General features: G+C 42.5%; 1 protein-coding gene across 2 annotated transcripts in view; it reads left to right on the top strand.

Moving 5' to 3' along the window:
• Positions 1–24,261, top strand: part of zdhhc9 (zinc finger DHHC-type palmitoyltransferase 9) — a 113,986-nt gene that overhangs the window by 69,835 nt on the left and 19,890 nt on the right. For both annotated transcript variants that reach the window (XM_068047565.1, XM_068047566.1), the window contains exons 3-5: positions 11,933–12,091; positions 13,832–13,969; positions 18,863–18,911. In XM_068047565.1, the coding sequence (XP_067903666.1) occupies positions 11,933–12,091; positions 13,832–13,969; positions 18,863–18,911 (346 nt within the window). The remainder of the gene's footprint in view (positions 1–11,932; positions 12,092–13,831; positions 13,970–18,862; positions 18,912–24,261) is intronic.

The raw sequence follows: 24,261 nt of genomic DNA, 5'->3' as shown, positions 1-24,261 counted from the left end.
ATATTTAAAAACTTTGTACATTGAATCTGATCCATGCTAGAATTAATTCAAATTACAGCTTTTCTTGCTGAGTACAATCTGTGCATTTGTGAAACTAATATAAAGAGCTATAAAGATCTATATCACGGCTCTGTTCTATTTGTATTTGTGTGACTTTGCACATGCTGCACTCAGTATGTAACTACAGCAGGCAACTTTAAATTTGTGAAGACTTGGAGCTGGTCATTATGCAGAAAGGTTCAACAGAGTCTTTCTATGATTACTAGGTGCACAATTCCTTCATGTAATTCAAATGCATGTGAAGATGTTGCCATGTTTTAATGCCCAGTGTGGTGTAACAAAGATGGGACAGGAAGTGGTGACTGAATGCAGGCACATCAACCACTTGGGACATTTCAATTGTTTAGCATTGACCTATATGCCACCTGTAGTTTTTTAAATATAAATTGAACATGACTCGGGCAATTTAAGCATTCGAGAAAGATATTGAAATTGAGAAGCAGAAGTATGCAACAAACTACTCCAATGGCATAGTTAGTAAGTGCACAATGTAGTGTAGCACTGGAGGGATGTAAATAAAATAGAAGCAAAAATAAACTTGCATTTTTATTGGAAGGTCCAAAGTTTAGTTTCATGTTATTGCTTTGTAAGTTAACCTCAGCTGATAATTGGGTTGCTACAGTTTAGCCTTGTGTCTGCCAGATAAAGTAGGAGAAAGTTAACTAGAGTTTTCACTCCTGAGCAAAGTTCAGTTATCCTACTAGAAAGTGTAGACTTTAAGTGAACGTGATGTTGCTTAATCAGTGGCTAAGTGGATAAAATCTATTGAGCAGCATTTGTCTATATGGAGGTTACAGGTTCAATTCCAGGTCTAAGCCATGATAACTAATTTTGGGCGAAGACTGGATTGGGTTCTTGTGATGCCATCCACAGTATTAGAATAGCCTGCTGACACTCATGGTCTGGGCTCGTATGTTTTAAAAAAAAAAAAGCAGAAAAGTAGTTAAACTTCTAAAGAACCTTAGACTGCACTTTGGATACTGTGCACTCTGCTCGCCTCCATATTGCACAGGGCCACTGGAGAAGGTAGAGAAAGGATTTGCAAGAATTCTACCAGAATTGAAAGGTTATGACCATCGGGAAAGACTGGGTTGGGCTTTAAAATTATGATTTTTTTTTTTTGTCTACGGGATGTGGGTGTCACTGACATTTTTTGTCCATCCCTAATTGCCCTTGAGAAGGTAGTGGTGACTAATGTCTTACTGGGCCATTTCAGAGGGCAGTTGAGAATCAACCACATTGCTATGGGACTGGAGTCACATAGAGACCAGAGTGGATAAAGATGGCAGACTTCCTTCCCTGGAGGACATTAATGAACTAGCTGGGGTTTTACGACAATCCGGTCATTTCATGGTCACCATTACCGGTGCTAACTGAATTTAAATTCCCCAACTGCTATGGTGGGATTTGAACTCTCAATCCTGGAGTTTAGTCCAGTAACATAACCATTATTCTTATAACCATTTTGCTTTTATAACCATTATTCTGTTCTACTAGGTGTAGATAATATGTTTCCATTTGTGGGGAGTCCAAAACTAGATAGATAGATATATATATATATATATATATATATAAAAGAATCATTAATAAATCCAATAAGGAACTCGGGAGGAACTTCTTTACTCAGAGTGGTTAGAATGTGCAACTTGTTACGACATGGAGTATTTGAGGTGACCAGCATAAATGCATTTAAGGGGAAATTAGATAAGCACATGGGGGAGGAAGGAATAGAAAGATAAGCTGATGGGGTTAGATGAAGTAATATAGGTGGCAACTATTGTGGAGCATAATCACTAGCACAGGCAAATTGAGCTGAATATTTGATAAGGTGCCACATCAAAGGTTATTGCGGAAAATAAAAGCTCATGGCGTAGGGGTAACATAACAGGAAACAGAGTAGGCATAAATGGGTCATTTTCTGGTTGGCAAGGTGTAACGAGTGGTGTGCCATAGGAGTCAGTGCTGGGGCCTCAACTTTTTACAATTTATATAAATGATTTGGATGAAAGGACCAAAGGTATGGTTGCTAAATTTGCTGGTGACACAAAGATAGGTAGGAAATTAAGCTGTGAATAGGACATGAGGCTCCGAAGGGATATAGATAGGTTAAGTGAATGGGCAAAGATCTGGCAAATGGAGTATAGTGTGAGGAAAATGTGAAATTGTCCATTTTGGCAGGAAGAATAAAAAAGAGGCGCATTATCTGAATGGTGAGAGATTGCAGAGCTCTGTGATGGAGGGATCTGGGTGTCCTAGTGCATGAATTGTAAAAGGTTAGTATGCAGGTACAGCAAGTAATTAGGAAAACTATTAAAATGTTATCGTTTATTGCGAGGAGAATTGAATACAAAAGTAGGGAGTTTATGCTTCAGTTATACAGGGCATTGGTGAGACCACATCTGGAGTACTGCTTACAATATTGGTCTCCTTATTTCAGGAAGGATATAAATGCGTTGGAAACAGTTCAGAGAAGGGTTACTAGAGTAAACTGGAATGGGCAGTTGGACAGGCTAGGCTTCTGTCCTCTGGAGTTTAGGAGAGTAAGAGGTGATTTAATTGAAAGATATCAGATCCTGAGGGGTCTTGACAGGGTGGATGTGGAAAGGATGTGTCCTCTTGTCGGAGGGTCGAGAACTAGGGGTTACTGTTTAAAAATAAGAGGTCATCCGTTTAAGACAGATAAGGAGAAATTTTTTTCTCTCCGAGGGTCTGAGTCTTTGGAATTCTCTTCCTTAAAAGGTGGAAGCAGAGTCTTCGAATATTTTTAAGGCCGAGGTAGATAGATTCTTGATAAGCAATGGGGTGAAAGGTTATCGGGGGTAGGTGAAAATGTGGAGTCAAGGTTACAGTCAGATCGACATGGTCTGGTTGAATGGCAGAACAGGCTCGAGGGGCCTACTCCTGCTCCTAATATGTATGTTGATATGTAACAGCCTGTTTCTGTGCTGTAAATTAGAATCATAGTCATAGAGAGATACAGCACCGAAACAGGCCCTTCAGCCCACCGAGTCTGCGCCGACCATCAACCATGCATTTATATTAATCCCTACATTAATCCCATTTTCCCTCTGACATCCCCACCTTCCCTCAATTCTCCTACCTACACTAGGGGCAATTTTTACAATGGCAAATTTACCTATCAACCCACAAGTCTTTGGCATGTGGGAGGAAACCGGAGCACCCGGTGGAAACCTACGCGGTCACGGGGAGAACTTGTAAACTCCGCTGAGGCAAAATTCTATAACATTTTCGGCATATACGTGGAAGCTTATTTTGTGCAATGGAAAGTGCAGCTTGTAAATGGGGAAAAGGGGACCAAAATTAGAACCTTGGGCAAATAGGAGATGACTGCAGTGAAGGGAGAGGAGCCCAAGGCAGGACATGTGTTGGCTGCATTGGAACAGACATTCTTGTGTGCATAATTGCATAAAATACTTTAATGCTGTAGAAGCTGCAATTGTTTTTTTTTAACTAATGAAACCTTTATGTAATTATACAGTAAACTAGGACTCTTAGATTAGGAACTGCTACACCCAAACTACCTCCAGGTTTTAGCAGTGTCTTTGTGATCATGTGTGTAACTGAGTCTTTTGATATCTCGGGATAGTAACAAAATTAATGCTTATGTTTTAGTTTAAAGAACATGGGTTTTTTCTCATTTAAAAAAAAAATGTAAATTGCATTCTGTACCAAAACTTAACATTGTGTAATTACTGTTCTGAGTCTTCTAAACATCTTATGTTCCTGGTTATCTTTTACAGCCTAGTTTTTGTTCTGTAGTTGGGATCCACTTGTTCAATTACTATGTTAGCATTGCAACTTTCTTTAACCAAAGCAGCAATAATGGTAGAGTTATTCATTGTGTTCAGTTGTGAGCTGGGGACATTTTAATTTGATTAAATTGGTATAATTTTTTTATAAATAGTAGGTAATTGAAGAAAGGAATCTCTTGCCAGTTGGATTAATTAATCCAAATTGTTGGGTTTTGTAGCAACTGAAGGAGCCAATTCCATTGGGGCCAGACTACATGTTCTATCCTATTCCTGTCTCATTATTCTCCAGTGTTGCCAATATTCCACTCAGTGCTCCACACCAATGTTCCCTTTATATGTAGTAACTGCATTGAAGAAATTGTATTTTACATGCTCTTCCTCCTCTCTGCATCTTCTCTTGAAATTAAAACTCATTGTGCACTTTCCTGCTCTTATTTTGGGATATCAAAATTGTTGGAATAAAAGCAAAATTATGGAATGTTTGCCCCTCTCCACTTTTCCTTCCTCATAACTCTTTGATTTTTAAAACCCACGTGAGGCATAACTAATTGCTACTTCCTGATTTATGTAGTCTTCTCTGGCTCTTTTTAACCTTTGGTAACCTGCCTTGGTCTGTCTTGTTGCAATTGTTCTAAATGGATGACTTAAAATTTCTAATCACTGATGACCGTTTTTGCATTCTTATACAAAACATTATACAAAATCTTCCTTGGCCTGTCCCTCTACTCCTTCTCTTCATTTGGAGTGCAGACAGATACAGATATGCCACCTGGTTTAAAGTTGAGGAATCATCGTCAAAGTTTGGGGAGGGGGTGAGAATCTTCGTTGCTTCCTTATGTACAGTAGTTGGATGCCTACTAATTTTAATCCTGGACAGTGTCTTTAATATGCATGCTTTTAATGTACCATTCTGTTATTGATAGGCTTGTAACTAAGAGACTCTTCAAACTGTCATCTGTGCTGGTTAAATATTAGTAGACTTAACTCTTTTGAAATAGGAAGTACATTTAGATAGATCAGGAGTTCATAGTTAAGCACATCCTACTTTTAAATAAGTCAAAGGCACATCAGTTCAAACCAGAGTTTAACTTTGGCACTGACTATATAATGGTTGTTCTAATCTATTCTCTCCGAAAATTAAATGTGGTTCAAAATTTGGGGATCATCAGAATGGGAGGGTGGAAGAAATGTAACATTTTGGATTTTTATAAGAAAATGACTAATTTAAAATGCTATCTTTTGAATTTAATCCGAATGGGCTATAATTAATAACTTGGTTGAGTATAGAGAAACTGAAGTACTGATGGAATTCTTCTGCTGATTAGAGATGACTTTCTCTGTCAGTCATCAGAGTGAACACCTGTCACCCTAGGCAAGCTGAAAAAGTGGGACTGGTGGCTTGCTGGCACAAATGCTGACGAGAGAGTTCAAATGTTGTCTTGGAGGGTGCTAAAATAGGTAGTGTGTGCTTCATCACTACGAGACTTTTGCAGTTGGTTATTATGTTACTTTTCTCCAGTTATGTGTCTTTTTAAATCCATATTTTTTTCCTGTTTTTGCGACCTATTCCTGCTTGGTTTTCTATCAGTGTGGCAGATTTGCATCTTCGCCACCTGGGTGGTAATCCGGTGGACAGATTGACCGTCTGTTATAGAACCTGCCTGATTTTTATACCATTAATTTACATTGCGTGGGCCAGATTAGTGTGCAACCAGTGAAGCAGAAAATATATCCCAGTACCAACCATTTTTGTAATAACTTATTTTTCTCAAGTCTACACGCAGATTCCATACTTTCTCTTTTTTTTCCTGTACATAATCATTTGTGGAAGTGGTGGTGGAATAGAAGGCTTTTTTCTGGAGAATGTTAGCAAGTAGGTTTATTTTGAAGCAAAACAGAACTTGCAATAGTTGGAGTTTATTTCACTGCTGACCTTTTTCATTTTGTGTGCCATATATAGAATGGCCTTCATGGCCTTGTTCTGGGCCATAGTTACTTGTACTTTGAGAGAATGTCAACATGAAGCAGAAATAATGCAGTTAATTAGGGATAGGCTTTTTTACACAGCACATTTACTTTAATCGCATGGGTTGCCAACAGTGCAATGGCTCTTAAAAATGGTACCCTTCCATTAAAATTGCCATTTATTTAATATTTTGTCTGCTCAGTGAAGCAATTTATAGAAATAAAAAGAGCATCTGAACATGTACGTATTTCGTACAGTTAAAGGGATAGCATAGCCAATGGTATAAATTGTGAACTTTGTCTACTGGTAATTGCATATTTGGGGGTGTAGAGGAATGTTAGCAGTTTAGACAGCTGTTTTGCGTGACTGAGACCTAGCACATTAACATTTATTGACAGCAGCCATGTGTAACAACAAAAAGTTGAATTCATTGTGGTTGTGATTTTCCAAGCAGCTTTTTAAAAAAAAAAATTGCCCTTGTATTTTCTCTCATTGATCACACCTCTTGCCCCCTCCCCCATCTAAACTCCCATTTAGCTTTACAGCCATAAATGCTGCGTTAGCTTCTGTTTTATATATTCTTTAAAATGCCTATGCCTATTTGGTGATCTTCAGTCATATTGCTGGTTTACTCTTTGGGAACTGAGAGAAAGAAGTCTGCAGTCTCCCACCCCGCCCCGCATGCATACTTGGCACCCCCCACGCACAGATGCACAGAGACCCCCACACACACATGCACCACACATGCGCACAGACATAGACACCCCTCCCTAAATTGTGAAGAACAACATGTTTTACTTGGGTGGGGAGGAGAGATGAGGAAAAAAGCATGCCAATGTAAATTATGTTGCGGGAGGAGGTTGGATTGGTGGGTGAAGGGTGGAGAGAACAGTGTCTACACAAACAGGAAGGGGAGTGAAGTGTACCGACGTGTATTGTAGGTGATGGGTGGCGGGGTGAGGATGGCTTGGGGAAAGAAGGTTTGCCAGCTTGATCTGAGAGAGGCAGAAGAATGCCTTGTTGAATTGATTTGGGGTGAACAAGAAAAGTGCCACCATGAATTGGGAGGTTTGGAGGAAGTGACATGCCTCTGAATTGAGTCTGCAGGATGGGATAAAGTGTGATTGCTCAATATACGGTTCGTTGATCCTGTATGACTGACAGCGGGCTGGCCATGGCTCGGCTGCACCAGCGGACTGGTGGTCACAACACTCACAGAGTGGAGCACTGGATACCGCACGCTTGTAACTGCTGAGGAAGGTGAGCAATTTAACTTGAGCGTGTGGGGACAGCTGCTGTGTAGCCAGTTGATTTTCTAGCAGGAATAAGCACATGTCTCAGTGGGGATTTAACATCTCATCTTTGTTTCCCTGTGGTGGTTTGCTCTTGAATGAAGGGCTGTGACTCGCCAGTATTATTGGCTTGTACTGAGAACTGACACTGAATAAGGAGCCCACTGGCAAAGCCCCAATCGAGGGGCTGGTTGGCCAGGGGACTCAACAAAAACATAAGCAGTGATGTTCATCAATTCTCTGTTCTCATGGGAAATGTCACAGCACCTGCCTGGAGCCTCCCCATTGTTCCTAACTGTCCTATTATTGCCACTAAGAACCCACTACATTGCAAACACTGCTCTTGTTAAATATTTACAGCACTGATGAATGTTCCATGGCATTGCTGTGCAGGTGTCACTGTAAAGCACTGGGGTACAGTACTGGTGGGAACAGGATTGTCACTGTGTAACATTGCGGTACAGTACATTGATGGGATGTGGGCAATGCTGGCCAGGCCAGCATTTATTACCCATCCCAAATTGCCCTTGAGAAGGTGGTGGTGAGCTGCCTTCTTAAACCGCTGCAGTCCATTTGGGGTAGGTATACCCACAGTGCTGTTAGGAAGGGAGTTCCAGGATTTTGACCCAGCGACAGTGAAGGAATGGCGATTATAGTTCCAAGTCAGGATAGTGTGTGACTTGGAGGGGAACTTGCAGGCGGTGGTGTTCCCATGTATTTGCTGCCCTTGTCCTTCTAGTTGGTAGAGGTTGCGAGTTTGGAAGGTGCTGTCTAAGGAGCCTTGGTGCATTGCTGCAGTGCATCTTGTAGATGGTACACACTGCTGCCACTGTGCGTCGGCGGTGGAGGGAGTGAATGTTTGTAGATGGGGTGCCAATCAAGCGGGCTGCTTTGTCCTGGATGGTGTCGAGCTTCTTGAGTGCTGTTGGAGCTGCACCCATCCAGGCAAGTGGAGAATATTCCATCACACTCCTGGCTTGTGCCTTGTAGATGGTGGACAGGCTTTGGGGAGTCAGGAGGTGAGTTACTCGCCTCAGGATTCCTAGCCTCTGACCTGCTCTTGTAGCCATGGTATTTATATGGCTACTGCAGTTCAGCTTCTGGTCAATGGTAGCCCCTAGGATGTTGATGGTGGGGGATTCAGAGATGGTAATGCTGTTGAATGTCAAGGGGTGATGGTTAGATACTCTCTTGTTGGAGATGGTCATTGCCTGGCACTAGTGTGGCACGAATGTTACTTGCCATTTATTAGCCCAAGCCTGGATATTGTCCAGGTCTTTCTGCATTTCTACACGGACTGCTTCAGTATCTGAGGAGTCATGAATGGTGCTGAACATTGTGCAATCATCAGTGAACATCCCCACTTCTGACCTTATGATTGAAGAAAGGTCATTGATGAAGCAGCTGAAGATGGTTGAGCCCAGGACACTACCCTGAGGAACTCCTGCAGTGATGTCCTGGAGCTGAAATGATTGACCTCCAACAACCACAGCCATCTTTCTTTGCGCTAGGTATGACTCCAGCCAGCGGAGAGTTTTCCCCCTGATTCCCATTGACCTCAGTTTTGATAGGGCTCCTTGATGCCATACTCTGTCAAATGTTGCCTTGATGTCAAGGGCAGTCACTCTCACCTCACCTCTTGAGTTCAGCTCTTTTGTCCATGTTTGAACCAAGGCTGTAATGAGGTCAGGAACTGAGTGGCCCTGGCGGAACCCGAACTGAGCGTCACAGAGCAGGTTATTGCTAAGTGCCGCTTGATGGCACTGTTGATGACACCTTCCATCACTTTACTGATGATTGAGAGTAGGCTGATGGGGCGATAATTGGCTGGGTTGGACTTGTCCTGCTTTTTGTGTCCAGGACATACCTGGGCAATTTTCCACTTTGCAGGGTAGATGCCAGTGTTGTAGCTGTACTGGAACAGCTTGGATAGGGGCGCGGCAAGTTCTGGAGCACAAGTCTTCAGGACTATTGCCGGAATATTGTACAGGGGGAACCAGAGAGAGGGGTGGGGGAAGAGACAGAGAAACACAGTGAGAGAGGGGGGAGAACACACTGGGTGGGTGAGGAAAGACAGCGAGGAGGGAAGACAGATCGGGGGTGAGACATAGGGAGAGATGGAGAGGGGGGTCGGGGAGAGAGAGGGGGAGTCGGGGAGGGAGGGCTACAGAGAAGGAAGAGCGGGGGTTGGGGGGAAGAGAGACATGCGCAAGGGGGGACCGGAGACGCTGTGGGGTGGGGGGGGGGCAAGAGAAAGGGGGTCACAGTGTGTGGGAGAGTCACAGCGAAAGGGGAACACAGTGGGGGGCACAGAGAGAGGGCGGTGACACAGACAGTGGGGTGAGATAGAGAGAGATACCGGTGGGGGGGGGTTCACAGAGGGGGGAGGCATGGGGAAGACACCGGGCCAGGGGTTGGGGATGGGGGGGGGGGGGGTTGCGGAACACTGTCGGAGACACAGTGCTGGGGGGCGGAAACTTGAGGGGGTAGAGATAGTTTGGGGGGGGGGGTGGAGGCGGGAGATAGAGGAAGTGGGGGGAGGCACAGAATGGGGGAGACGTCAGGGTGGGGGGGAAGAGAGCATGTTGGCGGGCACGACGCAGAGTGTGTGTGATGGGGCGTGATGCAGAGAGAGAGATGGGGGAGTGGAGACACAGCACGGGAGGGCGGCGGAGAGGCGCTGAGAGCGCTTGGGAGGGCGATGCAGAGAGTGAGGAGGGGGGCGACGCAGATAGAGCGAAGTAGGGGGAGGGATACGTAGGGGGTGGTGGAGGGGTGTGGGGGGGAACATGGGTGTGATGGGAAGAGATCAAGATCAGTCCTGACAGATGGGCATCGATTCGGAATACTCCACATTGCTACATCAAGTGTACGGGCAGATATTGTGCAAGCAAAAGCAATGCCAGGTATCTCACTAAATCAGTGTTTAGTATAGTGAGGAGAAAATAAGATAGTAAAGTAGTCTTCTCATTTAAAGCTTGTTCACAAAAATGCACATTTATTATTTTGATTAATAGGATAAATTTTTGATGTCTTTATCTTTCCGAAATTTGCTCACCAGCGCCCTATGTAGGACAAAAATTGTAATATGGCCCCCCATGCGAAAAGGTTGGACACCCCTGGGATAAAATGCCTCTGTTTACTGAGGAGAGGTTTGAGTGGGTAGAATGCTTAAACTTGAGAAGGGGAGTGGGGAAGTGACTCATTCAGCTTCTGGTGGAAGTGATAGACTGATTGAAGTTGCTTCCAAAAATAGTTGGATGCCTATCAATTATAAAGTAGAACAATCTCTAAAATTAACTAGAATATGCCATTCCTGATGTTTTTTTTTAAAAAAACCTTTCTAGCCACTGTGTCACTTCACCACCACCCCCCCACCCCCCCAAGAAATATATGAACCAGGCATGAGGGAGTGGATAGGGATAGGATTTGATAGGAGTATGCAAAATTGTAAATTTACACAGATCCCTGGCTGGATATATATCTCGCACCTTTTCAGTAATAGACCATCTGCTGCAGCAGAGAGAACGAAGTTTTGAAGTGTAGAGACAAATAAGTAATTCCTAAATTTCAAATAGGATTTTTAAAATTGAAGTTGAGCAAATAAATGTCCTGTGCTTTTTATACTAAGCATTGCAATTGGTTCATTTTCCGGTATTTTGGAATTCACAGATGGTGTGAAAACTAATATATTTTCTCGGGGAGAGTTTGGGAAAGACATATCTATGTTCTTTCTCCACCCCCACTCTCACCCCCACCCCACAAAATTGCATTTTCTACCTTCGAAACACCTTCAGGCTCTCAGTGCTTATGCTTTCTTTCCCCTCTTTGAGATGAAAGGTTGATTGTAATAAGCCTTTCTCGCCATTGCACCTTCAGTGTAATTACTTGTTTTTGAGGTATTTTGGGGTGGTCAGCTTTGACTTTTTTTTTAGGTTGTCATGTATGAAAACTTGAAATAACTTCTTTTGTCCTTCTAGACAAAAGAACTTGAGTTATATATTAAAAGCAAAATACTGCGGATGCTGGAAATCTCAAATAAAAACAAGAAATGCTGGAACCACTGGCAGCATCTGTGGAAAGAGAAGCAGAGTTAACGTTTCAGGTCCTGCTGAGACCAGACCTGCTGAGTGGTTCCAGCATTTCTTGTTTTTATTTGAGTTATATATTGTTCAGCTGTTAGCAAAGCTAACCGCAAACTGAGTTGAAACCTTTCAATGAATGATCAATAATTGCACCCAAATCCTTTTATATCCTGCTAATGGACATTCCATCCTGCATATATGTTTGTTGATTCCTGTTCAAGCAGGGATTTATCTTCTTTAAAATCTCTTGGTTGTAATTGGTTAGAGTTAGGGTTAGATCTGTGAGTGCTGTTTACTTCTCTTATGGTCACATGACCAAATAGCATTTTTCCTTTTTTCTCCCACTAATTACACCCCTCCTTTCCCCTTCTGAAGCCATTGACTTGTTCAAGAGACTGATTTTGTGAAGCGCTGACTTTTTCAGTATGATTAGGATTTTGCAATAAATTAGAAACTATTTGGAGAAAACCAGTTTCACTGCAGCACAAAAATTTAAGTTCTGTCTTCATCTAGTTAGTATATCTTTAACAATGCTAATTATTTTAGATCGAGTTGAATAAAAATCTTTTGAGTGCTGATTTCTAATCTGCAGGTTGCTGGTGGGTCTGTGCCATAGCACATCACTACACCATTCAATGTATTACCTTGTTCTTTAAATGGCTTTTTGTAAATGTAAAATTAAATTGCCACTGAAATGTTTATTGTTTTTTGATACTGTTACCTAACAGATATGTGTTTATTTACCATAATCTCCAGAGGCAGCCAATGGGAATGTCCCAGCAGGCCAGCGACCGCCGCCAAGAATCAAAGATATTCAGATCAACAACCAGATTATCAAATTGAAATATTGCTACACATGCAAGATATTCCGTCCACCTCGGGCATCCCATTGTAGTGTTTGTGATAACTGTGTTGGTATGTAAGATATTCATTCATTCTTTTGAAACTTGCATAAAATAACATGGGGCATCAAGAGATCAGGATAAATAAGTTTTTAAAAATTCGCTTTCAGGTGATATGGTGTTATGACTTGGGTGTTTTTGGTTTGAATAAAACATTGTGCCTGCTGTTACCAATTGTGACTTATTTGTGCAACTATAGTGGGTTATACACATCCAAACTGAAGCATCTTTAACTGAAAATACAGGTGCCCACACTATCACTGGTCCATTTCTTTGCACTGTGTAGCCTGACATTATGCAGTTACTAATTGTTGACACCAAGTGGAGGGTAATTGAAAATTTTATGGTGGGTAATTGAATGAATTACTTTCAGGGAGTCAAGAATTTGGTTATGTGACCATATTGAAATTATAGTTGAATGTTAACTTGGTGAACAAGCTGCAAATTGACGCATGTAGGTAAACATTTACCTATAAGCTTTGTAAAGCAACATAAAAGCACTGTGGTTTACTAAATGTCCTTGAAAACTGAAATTGTTCATTGAAGTAGAAGAATGTATTTGTGAATCTATCAGACAGGTTTTACTGGTGAAACTACGAAGATTATGCAAGGCTGTATGGCCCAGTAAAAAGGCTGATGGGAATTCTAAACCGGTAATGTGCTCAATAAAGGTTATTTAAATATTTTAAACTTTTCATACTATTCCTATCACTAATGCAGCAAATATAACTAAATCTTTCCTCTTATTGGTAAGAACGTTGAAGAGGGATGCTATAAACAGGCTGGGGAGGGGACTTAGCCACTTGTTCAAGGTGTTCGGACTATTGGCACCTTTAAAACTTTATTGCAGTGTGAGTGCCTTTCAGATGAGAGGAGAAATGTAGAGACAAAGGAAGTCGAAGGGAAGGCTGTCTCCAGTCTGCTGCTATTCACCTTCTGGTACTCTGTTCAGAGTGATCCAGTGGCCCAGAAGAAGGTCGCTGCAGTCGTTGCCTTTACACACAGTGCTTTTAAACAGTGAGGTGCCTAATGTTTTCTGCAGCGAAAGGCCATTGCCGACAGTTGATGCATATTTTTTACCTTTTTAAATTTTAGATATTTCTAAATAGTTAATGAACCTAACACAAACCACATTAAGAGCAAAGCTTACCGTCAAAATTACATTTAGTTTGTATGGTAGTTTAGTTTTAGTTAATTAAATTGAATGGTGGTTTCTTTAAAATTCAATAATTTACATTAATTAAAATGCAGTTCTGTTCTTTATTTCAGTTGGAAAGACTCCTGAGCTTCAGGGCAGCACAATGAATGTTTACTGCAATATATTCTTACACACTGGATTGTCTTATAACCTGAGCCATATCATTCCATTTAACCAGTTTGCTCATGTAGAAGGCAAATGACATTTTTAAAATTCCTTTCCCCACCCCCCCCGCCCCCCCCACCACCTTATGGTGCTGACAATTGGTGGAGTATAATCGTAAAAGGAAGCCTACGCACCCACCCGACCCCCCCTGACCCCCCCCTCCTCAAAAAAAAAAGTGACTTTAAAATTTGTCAGTAAAATAAATGCTTATTTTGCAGGGCAGGTCCACAGTGTTTGTGATGTGAATGGTGGAACTTAACCTGGCTTTTTATAGCTACCAAGTGTTTTGCTTCATAGTTGGAAAGATGGGAGCATAATTTGAACTAGACCTGAAGGTTACAGGAACATGTGTGAAAACTTTCTAATTTCCAGTGTTTTTTTTCCTCCTAGAACGTTTTGATCACCACTGTCCTTGGGTTGGAAACTGTGTTGGAAAGAGGAATTACCGTTTCTTTTACCTCTTCACTATATCATTGTCATTCCTCACCGTCTACATCTTTGCTTTTGATATTGTACATGTGGCACTGAGTAAGTAACCAAGAGAAAGTAATTACTTTGTAATGTTATTATCCAAAACATTTGCAATAAGATTAGATTTTTACAAAATCTGATCAACTGGTTCTTTGAAGGGATAGGTCCATCTGGATCTTGTCCCTTTTTGCTTTTGTTCTCATTGTACAGAGAATTAGACAAAATATTGATTTGAATTTTTGAAAATTAGATAATTTTCTGCTTACAATTTGTAGTATTAGCGATGGGGAATGGAACTTCTTTCCTATTTGGACACCCAGTATTTGCATCAGGCACTCCCAAGTTATATTCTGTCTCAGTAATGTGTATGAGATCATCTACTGCACATGGGTGATATATTTCCATTTCCCACACTGCCAATCTGCAACCTGAGTGAGATTGCTAATTTAATAACAAAATAGGAACGGTTTGACCTGTGTCCTTTAGAGACTGTTATGACAGGCAGGAGGAGTGCACTATCTTTTCTAGTTCCACTTCTCCACTGGTCACAACATATATCGGTAACTGGGTAAACATTTAAATATGGTTAGATCTCGACTCTATTCTTTATCCCAAAACAAAATACACCAACCAGGTTTCTTTAATAAACAAACAAAATTATCAGCTTATTACAAAAGACTTATCCAGTAACGAAGCAAAGCATTAACACAGACTGAAATGTGAAAGTTCCCTTTTTAAATGCCCAACAAGCTACGTCTCTGGGGCCTTGCTGGGAACAATCGGCCAGGCCCTGGCAAGGCGAGGTGGGGTGGGGCGTGTTGTGTAGTGGGGGCGGTTGGGCTGTGGGGGGGGGGGGGTGCCTTCCGTGGGGCAAAGGGTGCCCGATCAGGAGGCCCGCCCAGCCTGCCAGGTGGCTGCCAGGTTTTACTTGGCGGCCTCCTGGGGTAACTCAGCTGCCCGCCCGCTGCTGGGAGGAGGCCCTTAAGTGGCAGTTAATTGGCCAGTAAAGGGCCCTATTGACCTATCGCAGGCGGACCATTTGTCGCCGCCTCCGCCCCTCATAAAATTGCAGCGGGGCGGGAAGGCGTCAGGAACGGCACCTCCTGCCTCCCATTCAATTTTACAACCGCTGCCAGCAGCGCACACATGCAGTTGGGGGGGGGAGGTAAAATTCAGGCCACGAAGCTGCTTGACATTGTTACTGCTGCTGCTTCACAGAACATGAGCACTATTGCCACTTAAACCTGAACACACAGTATTCAGCTTGCATCTGGGGAGTCCAGTATTACCAAACCATCAGTGAATGAAATGGCCTGGATTTTGTAGTCATTGATGCAGTAACAGCACTTACTGTTCATTATACTTACAACTCTCCACTTGCCTGGATGGGTGCAGCTCCAACAACACTCAAGATTGACACCATCCAGGACAAAGCAGCCTGCTTGATTAGCACCCCATCCACCACCTTCAACATTCACTCCCTCCACCTACAAGATGCACTGCAGCAACTCACCAAGGCTCCTTAGCTGGCACCTTCTAAATCCGTGACCTCTACCGCCTAGAAGGGCAAGGGCAGCAGACACATGGGAACAACACCACCTGCAAGTTCCCCTCCTCCATGTCACACACCATCCTGACTTGGAACTATACCGCCGTTCCTTCACTGTCACTGGGGCAAAATCCTGGAACTCCCTTCCTAACAGCACTGTGGGTGTACCCACACCCCAAGGATTGCAGTAGCTCAAGAAGGCAGCTCGCCACCACCTTCTCAAGGGCAATTAAGGATTGGCAATAAATGCTGGCCTAGCCAGCGACGTCCACATCCCCCAAACGAATAAAAAAAAAAATTGCAAGTGTCGATTTATAGTTAAAGATCCTTTTCAGCTTGGCACCTTTGGCACCATCTATGGCATGTGTGTGCAGACTCTTCAACCAAACAGATAATGGAATCCTCATTGTGTTGCAGTATAAATTAGAATATTTTATTCGATACAAAATCATTTACAGAAAATGAAAAGGGGAGGGTTAAAAAGGTTCAATTAAGAGAACCAGAAGAGACCAAGAAAAGATAAAAAATAATAATATTTTTAATATTTGTTGCGATCAGGTGAGGAAGTGTCCCTCCTTGTTTGACCGCAACAAGGTTTATTTCTTTTAAATGCTGAATATGCATATCAATTCAGTGAGTGTTTAACCCTTTATGTGCTATGATCATAACCAATCAAACAGGTTTTGTTTAGTTTAAACAAGAAAGAGGTTAGTTTATTATACTTAAAACCAAAACCTGATCTAAGTAAAAAGAAATCTACGTTCCAACACAGGTGCTCACACACACATGAGAATCACCCACACACAAATAGGTTACAGAGTGAAGAACGGTAGATTGGTTGGATTAGAGTTCAGAGCAAATATAAGAATATACAGTCTGTGGCACCTGGTAATTCAGTGGTGATCCAGAAGAACCCGTTGTCCTGAAGTTTCTGGCTGGTAGAGGTAGCCACCTGGTTCAGGGTTTTCTTGGAGACAGTGATATAGATGATTTTTTTCCCCCCAGAGTCCATGTCTGCAGCAATGATAGACTTGGATGTTTTGCAGCCCGTCGGCGGGCTTTGAAACTCAGCATTGCCGCAAGAGAGAGACCTACTCGGGTCCTGCACTGGTTAAAACGGAGATGCTGTCCGATGTATCCAAAAGAAACTCCGTTTTCACATAGATGAAGAGACTGTCACATGGTTGTCCAAGTGTATTCTGTTTTACACTCTAATGAGATCCTAGTCTAAGAATTACAATCTGTCTCAGATCTCATTGTTTCAGTGTTTACTCTGAGGTTGGTCTCCACCAGTGCTAATGTTCCAAGATGGCTTTGAATGTCTTGCTAATGGAGTTGATACCAGTTAGCTCATTCAAACTGCTCAAGCCATTGTTCTGAATGAGGGCTACTCAGATGTGTGTCTCTATCTTGGAATGTAAGGTATTTCAGTGCAAATTGCGGTGGCCATCTTAGCTGCTTTCTTTTTCAAAGTTGAATTTTGGTTTCCAGCTTTCTTCTTTTAAACGTTTAATTTAGGATCCCAACTGATGCATTAAAAATCATCATTCAGCATAGCACATTGATGACATCTCTGACATGAATCAAATTCTGAACAAATGAGTCCACACAGTAAAATAACATTTTCAGGGCCAGAGAGAAATGTTCCATCTAACACCATCCCCAGAGTTCCCACGCAAGCCACTTACAAGTTGGCCCTTTTACTGTGCGTGCGTGGCCACAAAAAAAAAAATTCAAGGGCCGTGCAAAAAAATCACCTGCACACTACAAAAAAAATTAGAGTGTACATTGCCAGGGAGGTTGTTTGACAGTAATTAAAACTTATCATGCCATTAAAAGACAAAGCCGTAACTTTTCCTCTGGCGTGTTTAGTGGGTAACGATGGGTAAGTACCGCAATGTCATGCGCTTAATGAATTTTAACCAGTGTGGCAGAACAGGGAAAATAAGACAGCAACTTCCAGCTTTCCGCATTAAACTGTGCATGTTTGGATATCAGACATTGCTGTCCAATTTATTGCACAATTATGGTGAGCACTGATAATTCCACCATTCTTACTATCCAAACCAATATTCTTAGTACATAAACATTGTGAAAATCTCTGTTTTTAAAAAAAAAAGAATGCGTGAATATTACTGGTAGCACTGCACAATAGTTGCAGACCATTTTAAAAGTTTGTTTTCCTTTTTTTGTGATGATTGTGTTTGCTGTTTGTAAAATAAAGCAATCTCATTGGTGTAGCAATTTTTACTTCAGTTATTAGATTTTGCAACTAATGGAGATTTCAGAAAAATGGTGATCACTGAATGGGCACTTCAGACAGACTGCTGGTTTTCCCTACCCAAATAATTACTTTGCCCGTGATGTTTTTAACGGTATAAACATCAAATGATACCTGTAGACTAAGGTGTGAGTGCAATTGAGATTTTCTTTTATTCTCAGACCAAGATTCAGTCAAAACATACAATTGAGGCCATTATTGAAGCAATTGCATAGAAGTGCAGATCAAGTGCTCACTGCAATGCAGTTTATATCAGAAGATGAAAACAAACCTTTCCTTACCCATCATTTGATAATTGGAGCCCTGTGTCTTTGAGACATTTGCAAACTTGTTTCCTAGCCTTCATGCCTGTGCCATGTTACTGCTGCTGCAAACATTCCTGGAGTTTAATGGACAATGGTGCCATGCTTTTGCTGCTACTCCCATGTGATTTCTACCATCAACATCATTTTCAAAATCCAGCAAGGTGCCATTTAAATGATCCTGCACTCTGAAATGTCACATATTTGCATTTCTGTTGTATAAATCTGTCATGAATTTCTGATGGGAAGCCCACTTCTAGAGGCCTTTTTTTATTTTAACCAGGCTTCACCTCCCCTCTTCTCCCCCCCCCCCCCCCCCCCAAACCCCAACTTCTGTCCCATGATGCCTATAATGGGAGGCTGAGTATATATTCTTTGGAGTTTAGAAGAATGAGAGGTGATCTCATTGCAACTTACCAGATTCTGAGGGGGCATGCAGGGTAGACACTCAGTTTGTTTCTGCTGGCTGGGGAATCTCAAACATAGGGGCACAGTCTCCGGATAAGGAGCAATCATTTAGGACTGAGATGAGAAATTTCTTCAGTCAAAGGGTTGTGAATCTTTGGAAATCCCTATCCCAGAAGTTAGTGGATGCTCCATCGTTGAATATATTCAAGGCTGGGATAGACAAGTTTTTGGTGTCTCAGGGAATCGAGGGATATCTGGAGCAGGCAGGAAAGTGGTGGTGTAGCCCAAGATCAGCCATAATCATACTGAATGGCGGAGCAGGCTTGATGTGCTGTATGATCAACTCCTGCTCTTGTTTCTTATGGTACGTTTTCCTATTTCTAAAAATATTTTCATTTTTTTAAAAACAGGATCGGTGGACAATGGTTTTTTAAACACGCTGAAGGACACACCAGGAACATATCCTTTTTGAGGAGGAATTTAAAAATATGCATCTGTGTTTGAAATTGAGCATATGTTGTGTAAATCTTTTCTGCCTTATAGGATTTTGGAGATTGTGTTGCATAGTAACCTGTAACAGGCATCTCTTTTTATAGTTTCTTGTTTTTTTTTTCTGAAAAAAATACTGTGGGTGCAGAGGTTAGGTATTGTGGAACAGTGTTTGAGATTGGATCAGTTGTCTCTACTGATCTAGTTCATTTCCATTGGTGGTGGTTGGGGTGCTGCAATTGGCCTAAGAATTCCCAGATCAAGGAAGAAGAAATTCACGAGGGTGGCCATCCCTGATTCTGGTGGGGTACGGTGTGTTATTTAGAGAGAGCATAATTGGATTTGGAGGTGAGAACCCTATGGTAAAATAGCATACTTGTGACCAAAAGGTTCACATACCAAAGAATGGCCATTTGAGTGAGGTATCAAAGTGCACCTGAGAGCATGGCTGGAATTTAACGAGGAGGCAGTCGCCCCACCCACCAGCTGGAAAGTCTGGGTGAGCCAGCGTCTGCTGGCCCTGGGAGCTACAATGCTATTTTGCATAACTCAAGCAATTAATTGCCTGAGGTCATGGCATCTGCCTCTCTAAGGCAGGATGTCTTGCCTCTCAAGAGCTGCCAGCCAATTAGAAGGCTAGCAGTTCTTCAGTTCCAGCAGTACCACCCGGAGCGGTGGTCACTGCTGGAATTGCAGCATGCCCTGGACCCAGCCAGTGATGCAGGCAGGAGAAGAAGGTAAGTGGCGCCGGAGAAGGGGAGGGGCAATCTTCTAGCTCAGGGTGCCTGATCAGGAGGGACCTTCCTCCACCCCAGTCTGCAAGGATGCTGCCAGGTATAACTGGGCTGCTTCCCCAGGTGGCGATGCGCCCATTGGCGGCGGTGGGTAGAGGCCATTAATGGTCACATAATGGCCTCTTGACCTAAGAGTTGGTGGGCTGCCACTGTTGGTAAGATACCAGTGGAGGCGGATAGGCTATGGGCAAGGCACTGCCAGCCATTGTACCTGATTTTATGCCTCCCAGCCTGCTCCCAGTAGGAGGCATCGTATTTTGACCCATGGAACGATAATCCAGCAAGGAGTCATCACCTTCAGGAGAACTGAAAATTGATGAAAGTAGAATGTGTGCAGTGCTGATGTACAAAAGTTGCATACGTTGAGTGGGATAGTGCATCTATAGTTTAAATTGGCCTGACCCATTCAGATGACATTTTTCAGTTATACTTCTCATCCTGAACACTTGGAAATGTAGGCAGCTCAGGATTAAAGGGCATAATGCTTTCACTGGTACACCTTAGTATTTAGTTGCATCATACATTAAATTGGCCTTATGAGATGAGCAATGAATGGTTTAACATTTACAAATGTAGTAATGGGGTTGTTATTTCACCAGGCATTTATTCAGTTGAATTTTCTTAGTTAACCCCTCCTGCCTCTTTTGACAGTCTTTTCCATAGATTTGCCACCCTCTGCATGAAGTAATTAAATTTTAATGTTTTTTTTGCCCTCCCTCTTCTAAGTTTAAGGCTGTAATTTCATTGTAGAATCTGTCACTGCTATATGTACTGACATTTATCTTTTTTTTTATACCCTTTAATCTGAATATTCACTAAGAAAGGAATTAATTTATTAAAAGCACCTCTTATGAACTCTGGGCATGCCTAATTGCTTCATAATCAGTATACTTTTGGAATGTAGTCACTGTTGTAACATGGGGAAACACAGGAGCCATTTGCACACAGCAAGGCCCTACAAATAGCAATGAAATAAATAGCCAGATAATCTGTTTCTGATGGTTGTGTCAAGAATCCACAATTTTGCATACATGATCCAAATGCTGATGAATTTTCAGACCACTGCACTTCTTGCTCACTGCAGGCTAACACGCAGCATCTTCATCGGGTATCCCATTTAAGATATATTGTGATGTTCTACACTTTTACCAGTCATAAACTTACTGTAACAGGTTAAGACCTCTGTTAAAGCAGCAGAAAATTCTTACATATTAAACGTTCATCTACTATGATTATGCATGCTAATTTATAGCCTCGTGTCTAGACAAGTTGTTTAACTTGAACTTTCAGCTACTTTGCTAGTATCAGTTTTTCCTTTGCAATAATTAAACATCACAGATATGAACAACTTATTTAAATAGCGCCTTTAATGTAATTAAACATCCCAAAGTGCTTTACAGGAGTGTTATAAAACAAAGAATGACACTGAGCCACAAAAGAGATATTGGGTCAGATGACCAAAAGCTTGGTTAAAGAGGTAGGTTTTAAGGAGTATCTTAAAGGAGAACAGTGAGATGGAGAGGCAGAGAAGTGTAGGGGCTGAAGGCACAGCCACCAATGACGGATTAAGATTGGCAATACACAAGAGGCCAGAATTAGAGGAACGCAGATATCTTGGAGGGTTGTGGGGCTGGAGGAGATTGCGGAGAGGGAGGTGCAAGGCCACCGAGGGATTTGAAAACAAGGATGAGAATTTTAAAATCCAAATGTTGCTTGGCCGGGAGCCAATGTAAGTCAGTGAACACGGGTGATAGGGAAATAGGACTTGGTGCACATGAAGACATGGGTAGCAGAGTTTTGGATGACCTCAAGTTTATGGAGGGTAGAATGTGGGAGACCAGCTAAGAGTGCATTGGACTTATCAAGTCTCGAGATAACAAAGGTGTGAATGAGGGCTTCAGCAGATGAGCAGAGACAGGGGTGAAGTCAGACGATATTAGAGGTGGAAATAGGTGGTCTTAATGATGACATGAATATGAGGTCAGAAGCTCATCTCGGGGTCAAATGTGACACTACGGTTGCAAACAGACTGGCTTAAACTCAGATTGTTGCCAGGGGAGGAATGGAATTGGTAGTGAGAAGCTAGAGCTTGGAGCAGGGACTGAAAGCAATGGCTTCTGTCTTTCCAATATTTAATTGGAGGAAATTTCTGCTCATCCAGTACTGGGTGTCAAAAAAGCAGTCTGATAATTTAGCAACAGTGGAGGAGTCAAGAGAAGTGGTGGTGAGGTAGAGTTGAGTGTCATTAGTATACATCGGAAAACTAATGCCATGCTTTCAGAATGATGTTAGTGAGGGCAGCTTGTAGATGAGAAATAGGGGGTAAGGATAGATCCTTGCGGGAGCAGGAAGAGAAGCCATTGCAATTGATTCTCTGGCTACAATTAGATAAGAATGGAATCAGGTGAGAGCAGTCCCATCCAACTGGATGACAGTGGAGAGGCATTGGGAGATGGCGTGGTCAACCACGTCGAAGGCTGCAGACAGATCAAGATGGGCAAGGAGGGAAGGTTTACCTTTGCCACAATCACATAGGATTTAATTTGTGATGAAGCAGAAAAGGATGAGTTTCCTGTTCCCTTAAAGGCAGTAACTCCTATGGAGGGATAGTCGAGTTTCAAGCTTTACTTAAAAAAAAAACCTTCCATAGAGGTCTGCCGCCCCAACCAATCAGCTGGCAAGCACAGCGGGTAACTGAAGCATACAGATCAGATTTGATCCTCAGTCTATGCCGACTTCACTGATCTCAGCCAGTTGCATTTCAAACGTCCGCAGTACTTCAGACTTTGGAGGGGAAAATTCCATCTGATTCTCTTCTGGATTAGAACCATTCCCGCCTCTACAGCCTCACCTCATAACTCCTGTTTCCTAATCTGAGCACTTCCTAACCCCTGCTGTCTAATTTAGTTGTTCATTAGCGCACCATCTCCAATGCCAGGATGTTTTTCTCTTAAGTGATCCACACGCAAACTCTAAATAATTCACCTTTATCTCCTCCTTTAAGACCCTTTTATAAAGCCCACCTCTAACCAATCTTTTTGTTACCCCTCTGCATCTCTCTTCCTTTGGCTCGGTGTCAACATTCTGAAGGGCTTTGTGATTCTGTACATTAAATGTGTTATGCTGCAAGATTGTTGCTCCTTACTGCCCCCCACACACCCCTCCTTGACTTGACAAGAGGCAGTGGGATTGGACTGAAGCTTCCACTGCTGGCACATATAAGATTTAAGCAATAAGCTTACCCTGTATCCATGAATGAACTACTTTAGGAATTGAAACTTGGATTTACTCAGTTTCTGCCATTGTCTTCTGCTGAGTCTCTAAATGAATTGTGTGAACTACGATTGTAAAATATTTATAGCACACAAACAGTCCATTCAGCCCATGCCCTTGTTGATGCTCCACATGAGGCTCCTTCCACCCCTCTGTTCCTTTCTCCTGAATGTGCTTATCTAGATTCCACCATACTAGCATCTATGCTAGACACCTCAACTCCTCCCTGTGGTACTGAGTTCCACATTCTAACCACTCTCTGGGTAAAGTTATTTTTCCTGAATTCCTTATTAGTCGACTCTCATATTTATGACTCCTAGTTCTGGTCTCATTCATAAGTGGAAGCCTCTTCTCTACGTCTACCCTATCAAACCATTCATAATCTTGGCGACCTCTGTCGGGTCCCATCTCTGTTGTATCTTTTCTCGAGAAAAGAGCCCCAGCCTCTTCAATCTTCCTTGATGGTTATAACCTCATGGTTCTGATGTAATTCGAGTAAATCTTAATTGCACCTTCTTTAACGTCTCTAATTCTTTTATAAAATGGAGATCAGACCTGTTCAGAGTATTCCAAAATGGGGTACAGCTAAGGTTCTATACAAGTTTAACATCTGTTTTTCAATTTTATCCCTCTAGAAATGAACCCCAGTGCTTTGTTTGATTTATTGTGACCTTATTAACCTGTTTCACTACTTTTAGTGATCTGTGTTTCTGTACCCTATTTAGACACTTGGGGTAGAACGTTACCGGCCCACGGGTGACTAGGTAGGGGCCGGTACGATTGTGGTCCTGCCACCAAGGCGTTTTACCAGCAGTGGGATTAGGTATGGAGCGGCTGCCTGCTCCAAGGAGGTGGGCAGCTAATTAGCTTAATTAGGGGTCATTTTATAGGGCCGCTGGCATTTTGTTGAAGGCGGGGTTAACCCCCCTGCCGGGTGGAGAGGCTACAAGCTAAATGGAGGCAGCCTCTCTGCGGCAGCCTGAAGGGCCAGGCTCGATGACCTGGCTTGGAGAGGGGGCTTGGGCAGGGAAGCCAGCACCCTGATTTTTTTTTTTAAACTTAGCTGACTCAGTTCCAGAGGTCTTTTGCATACCTCAGCAGTGACCACCTCAGCCGCTGAGGCTTCAGAGCTGCTGGCCCCTTGGGCTGGCAGCATCAGGAGCCTGCCCGTTGTCCATAATTGGATAGTGGGCTCGCAGGCGGCCAATTAGCAAGCTGCCTGTGGTAAAATTGCTGAGACGGTCCCGGTGCCA

The sequence above is a fragment of the Heterodontus francisci genome, chromosome 15 (assembly GCF_036365525.1).
Source record: "Heterodontus francisci isolate sHetFra1 chromosome 15, sHetFra1.hap1, whole genome shotgun sequence".
Lineage (NCBI taxonomy): Eukaryota > Metazoa > Chordata > Chondrichthyes > Heterodontiformes > Heterodontidae > Heterodontus > Heterodontus francisci.
The sequence above is the reverse complement of the archived record's forward strand: the minus strand, read 5'-3'. Positions and strand labels throughout refer to the sequence as shown.